Below are 9,622 nucleotides of genomic sequence, written 5' to 3' on the forward strand. Positions count from 1 at the left end.
TTTGTAAGTGGAAAAATCGGCAGTGTATCAAATACTTATTTGCCCCATTATATCTAAAAGCCACTCCTACAATATATATGTGCAGCTAGTTTAACTGTGCTTTCAGAAACAGCGGCTGGATTAACTGCAGTAGGGTCACTATATTGTCTTCGACATGTCAATCACATGAGTCCCTGATCAAAGTAAAAGCGCATGTGATGCTGCTTTACAGCACTTTTGCTGCCTCTAGAACATGTTCTTATGCAGTGATCATGAGAAAATTAAGTCATCAATACAAAACAACTTTTATGTCAAGATAATGAGAAAAATTGAGACATGACAAAACAACTTTTGTTATGTTAAGATAACAAGAAAATTAAGACATTATCACAACAAAACAAGAAAGATAAAAAAAATTAAATAATTCATGGCCTCTTACGACTTCCGTACTCCAGTCTTTGATTCAAAGACAAAAACGCATGATTTGTTCTTTTCATTTTAAATTATGTTTTTCTCATTACCTTAAGCATACTCTACATAAACCACATGAAAGTATAGTTAGTACACCTGACATAAAAGCAATTATACAAATGGATGGATGGATGATATTTTATGAATTCCAGCTAATTTAGATTTTATTGCTTTTACATTTTAAAGCAGATTCTTTATAATATAAATCAGAAATCAGAGAACCCATTAGAACCCACATGCAAAACTCCACATAGGTAGTAGCCTGAGTGCAGAGTCAAACCAAGAACCCCGGGGCTGCAAGGTGGGAACACTACCTGCTGACCACACTGACCACACTGACCACATTTAATGTATACATTTAACACAGACATTTTTTTTCTGAACAGAAAGATCTCTTGTGCATCATAGCCATTTATGATATATGACATACTTTTTCAGTGAAGGACCCTCTTTCAAGAGCGTTATTGTATTACTGACTGAGCCTGAGCTTCATCAATTCTAAATTAAATTTAGCAATCTCTTCATTCTTATTGAGAGATGCTTTTGCCAGGCTTGTGAGTAAATATAACTAGATTTGTAAAGTTCGTCGCGACAAACTTTGATGTTGGCTTTGACGAGGCAAGTATTCGCAAAGGCCGGTGCGAAGTGGACATAAGGGTCAGTGTTACTTTTGGAGGCAAGTGGACAGAAAGATAGGGTGCCAAAACATTTGGAGGCAAGTGGAGATGAGCATGTGACGTCATCCAAATACTCCTGAGGAAGTTCCCCTCATTGGGCTGTGTTTTGATATGTCACATGTTCATGTTGTGCAAATGTTTTTATTTTCACATGACATCAAGTGACGCCATCAGAATACCCGCGAGGCAGTTCCCCTCATTGGGCTGAGTGTTTTGATATATCACATGCCCATGTTGTGCAAATTTCTTTTTATTTTCACGTGACATCACGTGACATCACGTGACGTCACGTGACGTCACGTGACGTCACGGGGTGGGGCTGTGGTACAACCGAAAGGCCAGTCGGTACACCAATTTAAAACTTTGTTCAGAGTATCACCCTAAAGGAGCTGGCCAAGTTTGGTGTAGAGAGTTCAAAAGCTTGCTGAGTTATAAACCTCCAAATTTTATAATGGGAGTCTATGGGAAAAAGGCCATTTTGAGAACTGGTACCGGAAGTACCGGAACTCGGATCGCTTAGAAAAGTAATAGCAACAAACTTCAGACCAGGGTCTACAACATATCCGAATTTGGTGCATGTGGCTCAAAAGCCCTAGGCCACATTCAATTTTATAAATGTTTGTCTAAGTTTAAATAGGAAAACAGAATGTTGGCTTCTACAAAGCCAACATAATCATTGACTCATATTATGTCAATAGCCATTCTTTACAACATAAAACATGACATATATATAAAGAGTTACTATCTTTCCATAGAAATATGCTTACTGTAACTAACATCAGTTGAGACTGACTGTCCAGAATCCATTTAAACCCTGCATTTTATTATTATACCTAATTTTAATTTGTCCCTAAATTTCTAACTGTCTGTTTGTCATCAAATTTCACTCATTCTTTATCAGAGGAGCATAAAGATAATGTGTCTACAGTTGTGTACATGAGATATAGCCTAGATTATAGCAATTAGGCCACCATGATCAATTCTAGCCAAAGCAACTTCTGATGAAGCCCCTGCTTGCTCCAATGTGCCACTGACAGGGTTTAAATTCGCTCTAAAGGTTACAAAGGCGTAAGTAAGACTAGATAGTGCTATTCAAACCTAGCCCTGAATGCACTCTTTTGCACAGCACAGGTCAAGAGAGAATTACCTGATCAGAATTACCTAGGCTTTAACATCTGGTTCAAGGTCTTGATGACATCATCCAGACACAACTTAATTTGGGGCTTAAAGAAAAGTGGTACTTACGCACACCTAGAGTTAAGGCAGACTGTTCATGTGAGAAATTGTACACTTTTCATTGCCTTCCAAAAGCAGACAAAACTAAGCAAAAGTCAGGAGCCTGAAATTACCTCCTTAGGCTGGTAGCTATAAAACACTAGTAGAGTTCGGACACTGCTGCTATTTGCCTAATATTAATTGTAAGTAATAATAATCAACATCATCTTATTTTATTTTTGACCTTCACCGTAATGCACCCTGAAGTCTGTACACTAAAACCCAAGCTTTATGGTACGACATTTTCAGGCGTTGTCTTGGCTTTACATCAGCTTTTATGTACTCAAAATCATTTCTCACATCCTTAAAATACATTACGGACTTGTTTCCTGTAAAGGTAGTTGTGAGCCTCCGAGATCGTCAAATTGGGCATTGCCTTACTGTCTCAAGCAACTGGATGAACAAAATATTCACATTTACTACTGTAATTTAGCCACGGGGCACTTTTTTTTATTATTGTGCTCCCATTCCTCTAGCAAATAGGCGACGGATATGCTGATGATATCCTTTACAATCCCTGTCTGAATGAACGACTACTAATGTCTGTACTTTTTTATTTAGTAGACGTTCATTCAGACAGAGCTTGTAAAGGATATATAAAATCGGATATATAAAATTGTAAAGAGCACAATAATAAAATCCATATATTTTTATTATTATATTTGATATATATATATATATATATATATATATATATATATATATATATATATATATATATATATTTTTTTTTTTTTTTTTTTTTTTTTTTAAATAGAAAACAATATTTTTGGTATCTGTCCTTAAATCTTAAGTATCTGAGCCTTGGCATAAATGCTTCATGTACAAAGAGCCTTATCATGTTGGGCATGTGACAGAACAGACCGAACTGCATGATAAGACTGTACAATAGCAGCAGCTCGGCTCAGAGCGGTGAAGGCCGCCATCTTGAGGAACTTTTGTTTTGTTCCACACGGCAGTCAAGGGGAATAAAAAAGCCCTAAGATACATAAACAGTTTCGTACAGGGGGCTGCGAGTTACATTTTTTTTTTTTTACCCCTCACGCAACATCTTATCCTGCGTGGTTTGCGTCTCTTACAGACGTCTAGACGCTCAAAACCGAACCGGTTTGTTACGAAAGAAAACACACCGAATCCATTATCGCGCTCTTTTATGCGGCGGTTGGTCGTTTGCTCTGCACCAATCCCGGAACGCGATACTAAACCAAACTAGCCAATAGGGGCTTGTTTTATTCAATGTGCCAGATTGAGGCGCGCACGGGCCATCGGGATACAGCAAGCTAAACAGAGGTAGTTATTTTGTTTTTTATTATGTGTAAATAAAACAAAGCCTTACAACACACTACGTGTTAGTTATTATTATGATTTCATGGGTGTTTGGTGGCGGTAACAAGCCCTCTTTGGGAGTAAAGAGTAACATTAAGTGGTTTGCCGCGTAAATCTGTGAGCGGTTTGACGTTTTGTCAACAAAGGCGCAAGTTCATTAACTCTTTAAGATGTGTTTGTGTGCGTCAGTATTGTGGTGTACTTATTCTAAACTCAACTGGCTTTTTTATTAGATAAGCTGTGTCTACTTTGGTCTGGAAACAAGCCGGTAAAACATGGCGGATTTCCTCGAAGACCCGTCCGTTCTCACAAAGGACAAGCTAAAGAGCGAGCTGCTGGCGAACGACGTTCCTCTTCCCACCGGCGAGCACAGAAAGGACGTCTACGTCCAACTTTACCTCAAACACCTGACCGTCCTGAACAAGAAACACTCTCAGGCTGATACTTTCTCCAGTGACGACGAAATAACGCCGGTGATCTCGAACAGAAGTCGATCTGGGAAGGTAAGTTGTGTGTTTTCTGTTTTTTTTAAGAAATCAAGAATGTTTTTAATTCAATCGTCGAGATAATCTCTCGCTTTGTGGTTAATATGCAGAAAGCTACAAAAAAGACGGATAAGATTCGTAAAGAGGAGGAGGTGGAAGTCGCCAGTCTGACCGACAGAGACTTGACGGATCAGTTACTGAAGTATGGCATCAATCCTGGTCCTATAGTCGGTAGGTTTCTGTCCTACAGGTACAAAAGTGAGCATGTTAAGCGTAGTGATTAAGGTGTTGAGCTACTAATCAGAAGGTCGTGAGTTTGAATCCCAGGTCCACCAAAGCTGCCACTGTTTGGGCCCCTGAGCAAGGCCCTTAACCCTCAATTGTTCAGCTGTATAAACATGGGATCATGTAAATCGCTCTGTGGATATAAGGGTGTCTGCCAAATGCTGGAAATGTAAAATCCCTTTTTTTTTTCTCTTTCTTTCTTTTACTTTTTTAAGGCATGATTTCAAACTGATTAAAACCTTGAACAGTTTGCAGTTTAGGAAAAAAGGGGTTTTAAAAATGTCCAGTGTATTCAGACAAAGAGATCAGAAGTGTCAAATAATATTACTACTAATAAAGTATTTTCTATGCAATTTTTTTAAAGGTCTTATGGTATCACAAACTGTATTTGCAATAGCATGTTCTATTTGTGGAAGCGTACAATCGAATGAAAACTGCAAAATGTCAAAATACAAACATGAACACTGCCTGTAAATGCACTCTTTTTTTTTGTGTGTGTGTTTCTCTTTACAAGTAGTCAGAGAAAGTGCCAGACACTGTAGGTTGGTAAAATAAATGCGAAAATGCAAATTAGTTATCATTTCGACTGTCTTAATTTATGCATCCACAAATAGTAAACACAATTGCAGATACAATTTGCGAGTCTTTTTGTATAATATGTGGAAAATACTTCCATAGATTACCATTACCAATGGTGAGGGCCTAATATAGAAATGGAGTACACATACAAAAAAAAAGACCCAGAGACTGACTGACTGGCAAAACTGCAAAAGAGAATAAAATGAATGTATTTAAATTATATTCAGAATAATCTTTTTGATTGACAAAAGCATGCACTCTGATCCTTTGGATACATAGTAATTAAGGAACTCACATTAAATATTTTATCTTTAAAATTGGTTTCATTCATTTGAAGTCAGTGTGTACAGATTTTCATACTTGTTTATTTTATTCTACTCCAGTAGATAGTTTACTTCAGTGAAATATTTGCTCAATGGCAAAGCACTTGTGGTTATCGTGTTTTTTCTCTCCTCCTTCTTCATGTGCAACAGCCTCAACTCGTAAACTTTATGAGAAGAGACTTCAAAAGCTGTTAGATCAACCTCCTTCAGAGACCACATCCCCTGAACCTGAGACTGCAGTTCCAGAGTCAGTACCTGTGAAGGCAGACGGAAGTCAGAATGGCAAAACACGTACGGTGGAGGATCAGTACAGCGACAAGGAAGAAGGTTGGAACATTTGCGGCTAATGTCTGTTGTGTTTTTTTTGTATGTTTTAAACCAATCACTGGAATTATGTTGTTCCTCCTAAATCACATCCCTATAATATCAGCTGTGGAATAACTGCTTTTTCAAAACAGAAATGTACAGTGATTTTGTTTTTTTTATTATGCTTCTCCTATAATAAAACTGGAAATTCAAGTTTTAAACCAGGGGTGTAAAACTCAAATTCACAGTGGGCCAAAATATAAAACTGAGATAAAGTCACGGGCCAAACTGAATATTTATTGAAAAATTAACTACAACTGATATGTAATGCTCAACCTTTTTTCATATGGAAACAAACTTTAGTTTTGCTTGAACACAGGATTTGGAACAACCAGAGCTTGATATTACAAACACATAAGAAATTAAATTTGAAATAAGACACATCAGTGGTGAGACACATCAGTTCATTTCTTATTTAAATAAATAAAATAAATTATGCCTCACACTGTATCATTTTAAGTTCCTTTTTGAAGTGGATCTTTTTCAAAACCAACAACAAAACAACCAAAAATAATAATTTAATTCAGTGAAAATCCAACTTTTCGACTAGTGTCTTCTTATGTTATATTCTTTCGTTACAGACGAAGTAGCTCCGCACACTAGACAAACAGGTCTGTCCTTTATATTCGTGAACAGATAATCTGCCTCCCACCTGTCTTGAAAGCTCCTATTGTCCATCTTTCGTTGGCCCATTTTTGTGGAGGGTGGAGTTAACTTGCCCGATGTGACTGTAGCATGGTTGTTAACAACTGTCAACAGAGAATGAGGGGCGCTTGCTGTTCGTGACTACGCGACAATACAGTGGCAAGGCATTCTGGGATTTGTAGTATTAGCGGAACATGCGGCTAGCCAGCTGTAATGCACATTTGATATGATCTCGCGGGCCAAATATAATTACACAAATTTGGCCCGTGGGCCTGAGTTTGACACCCCTGTTTTAAACGTTTATTTGTAAATGGAAAAAGATAAGACTAGAGTCTTCTAACACCATAATATAATAAATTCTAAGCAAGTATGAAAAGAAGTTCAGTGAATTCAGTAATTCAAACAGTCAATAGCGTTGAATTGGATGGTAGTTAACAGTGCTTTTCATACATTTTCAATTGAATTTTCTTGATTTCCATGTATTTATTTCTGATATTTTTGTTTGCAGATGTTGAACCAGAGCCCGTTCCTGTAGCACCAAAACCTGTTAGAAGCCGAGGAAAAACACCAGTGACCACCAGGACAAGCAGCCGGCTCAGCAATAAGGTAAAGTACAGAGTGACGTTAGTGAATAAGTGCTGTAGTGCTACAAAGCTGCTAGAATGAATTAATTAATTAATGAATTAATAATCCAGTAGAAGATTCACATAAATTGATATGCAATTTTTCTTTCTTTTTTTTTTTTGGAAACTGAGCGATCTTTGGAAAGCTGAGTAATGTGTCCATACAGAACTGAGTGAACTGTACTCTGGTATTTAGGAAATCCTCAGCTAGGTGGAAATTCACCAGTTTTTGGACACACTTTCTTCATTATAGAACACATTGCTTGCTATTGAAATAGACATTGATGCTCAAATCTGTGCAAGCAATAAAGGAAAAGAAGAGTGTGTGAGACCTCAACAAACCATGAAGGTGTTTTTTCTTATGGATAATTATACTTTGTAAATGCACCTGCTAACCAATTTTAAATATACAAATTTTGGTTTAAAATATGAGAGAAAATCATGTCATGTTTCGCAAAATCTATCAACAACATTGCTAGAATGAACATATCTTTTAGAACGTAATAATTTGTACATTTATTTGACTGCAAATAAAATTATAATGAATACTATCAAAATATTAATATAATGGTCTTTTTTTTAATTGCTTTTGCCAGTTTTGTTTTAAATATCGAGCATCCTTTAATAACCTCTATGATTATTCTTTGTCTCTTGGTACTGTTGGTAAATAAGGCCACTGTGCCAGCAACTGACTTGACTATACAATTTGTGACGACTTTAGCAGGTAGAGGAGACGAAAACAACTGATGAGCAGTCATTTACTGACAGAGGTGATATTTTAAAAGAAATCTTCCCTAATGAACCTGCAACACCCACAGGTATTAGGTGAGTGTAAATCTTAAAATAATCTCAGACTTAGCAAATCTCTGTATAAAATTTTGGTTAAGATTAGTGGTTGTATATTATGACATTATCCTCACACTGTTGCTTTTGTACAGTGCTACCTGTCGGCGACCTATTCATGGGGCAGCTGGGCGTTCGGCGTTGCCGCTTGACCTCTGGCCAGAGGAGTCTTTTTTACACCAGCGTGTGTTCACAACCACCAAGTCATCACTCACACACACTCACAGCACTCCATCTCATGCACCATCAATCTCATCTCCTCAATCTGAGCTGCGTCCACACCGTCGCTCCTTTTCCATCTGGCTCAAACTGCTGGTGTTCCTTTTGCTGGCTGCCTCACTTTACTATGTCTTTCAGAATGTGAGCAATGAGCAGATCGACTCCTGCGTGCTCTTCTTACAGGACAGGGTGGTCACGCCCTTCCTTAGTGCAATTGGTGTTATCAGCCAGGAGGAGAATTCTGGGAGCAAGTGAATACATGTTCTCCCAGTGTTGCATGAGCTGTCTTGATTCTCAGACTTGAGCCACATCCCCATCTGATAGATTGGAGGATCAACATATTGGCAGGGTTTGTGCTTATAATTATTTCTGTCCAACTTTTAAGTCATGTCCATTTGTGTGTTTTTATTAGTCTTTAAACTGTGTGAACTGTGTTTTCACCTTGCCTTTTTTACTGTTTTGTAGCAGGTTATAAGAACAGGAAGAAATAGTGATTTTTGTAGCCTTGTATCATGAAACAATTGCCACTGTATGGTTCCTGTAGTCCATTTAGACAAACTACATGACAAAATTGTTTTAGATAACAACAAAATGCTTTTCTACAGGGCATTAGTATGTGTTAATTACAGGCATTGAAACTCATCACAATGTGAGTTTAAAAAAAACTGGGGCATGCTAAAGAGTACTATTTTGTGTGCAGTGGAATTTTAGTAAAGATTATTGTATGTAAATATTTTTTGCTGTGCTGATTACTATCGTTATCAGGATAGCAAAGATATCTTTGTTGGTAATTGTATCTTTTTGTTTCTGTTCGTTTGTATAGTAGCATGGAAATGTGCCCAAACTACTAGACTACCTGATCAGTTATGCAGTTTGCTTTTAGTGCCACTTGTGCTGATTCTACATCAGACCCTGTTTCACACTTCTACACACTCTGCCATCTTTTTTGTGACTTTTATTCACTGATGAATCACTGGTTTTGTGTTGGTTGACGACTTGAGTATGTTATCTATGTTACGTGAAAGTATACTTTGTCGTCTTAACACAAACTTTATCCACCTTCAGAAAGTCACGTTTGTGTCTGTTGGACAAACATGAAGTAGTGTAGAACATTTTTAGTTGAAATAAATACATTCAGTATAAACTTTTTTTTGTATTTTACTATATGGATTCAAAAATGTCTGAGTTTTTAACTGCAATATTTTTCTAATGTTTTTTTTTCTTCTTCTAAAAATACCTTTTTAAAGACAAGTAACCATAGCTCTTTGGAATGGTATGTGCCAGTGAGTTACAGCAAACATGTAAGTTTAAACCTGCTGTCTGAAAGGCAGAAAGTGTTTTTAAAAATGGAAATAAATTTTGCACTTTGTCACAGGGCAGCTAATAGGATCTTAACGGTTAACTGTAACTTTCATTCTGGAGTGTCTATCTTTTGGTTAAATACACAATTGTGCAAAATAAAAAAAATATATAAAACAACTGAACTCGTTTTACGTCTTCTGTTTATTACATAGTTTAGTTTGTGT

The 9,622-nt window shown here is 37.0% G+C and overlaps 1 protein-coding gene across 2 annotated transcripts; it reads left to right on the forward strand.

The window, feature by feature from the left end:
* The first annotated feature begins 3,476 nt into the window (after positions 1-3,476).
* Positions 3,477-9,575, forward strand: tmpob (thymopoietin b). 2 transcript variants are annotated; one of them, XM_060887015.1, is made up of 7 exons: positions 3,477-3,692; positions 3,962-4,231; positions 4,324-4,444; positions 5,551-5,727; positions 6,920-7,017; positions 7,759-7,859; positions 7,973-9,575. In XM_060887015.1, exons 2-7 carry the CDS (start codon positions 4,004-4,006, stop codon positions 8,349-8,351), a joined length of 1,104 nt encoding a protein of 367 aa, XP_060742998.1. In that variant the 5' UTR covers positions 3,477-3,692; positions 3,962-4,003; the 3' UTR covers positions 8,352-9,575. The 2 variants fall into 2 exon arrangements, with proteins under 2 accessions (XP_060742998.1, XP_060742997.1); XM_060887014.1 differs by having other exon boundaries at positions 3,479-3,692; positions 7,756-7,859.
* Positions 9,576-9,622: the final 47 nt, after the last annotated feature.

This window comes from Tachysurus vachellii, chromosome 14 (genome assembly GCF_030014155.1).
Source record: "Tachysurus vachellii isolate PV-2020 chromosome 14, HZAU_Pvac_v1, whole genome shotgun sequence".
Classification (NCBI taxonomy): Eukaryota; Metazoa; Chordata; class Actinopteri; order Siluriformes; family Bagridae; genus Tachysurus; species Tachysurus vachellii.

Bases quoted from the DNA above. Each gene is read 5' to 3' on its own strand.
- tmpob (XM_060887014.1), top strand. From the start codon at position 4,004: ATGGCGGATTTCCTCGAAGACCCGTCCGTTCTCACAAAGGACAAGCTA. The intron at 4,232-4,323 runs GTAAGTTGTGTG...GTTAATATGCAG, and splicing joins ACAGAAGTCGATCTGGGAAG to AAAGCTACAAAAAAGACGGA. The intron at 4,445-5,550 runs GTAGGTTTCTGT...CATGTGCAACAG, and splicing joins CAATCCTGGTCCTATAGTCG to CCTCAACTCGTAAACTTTAT.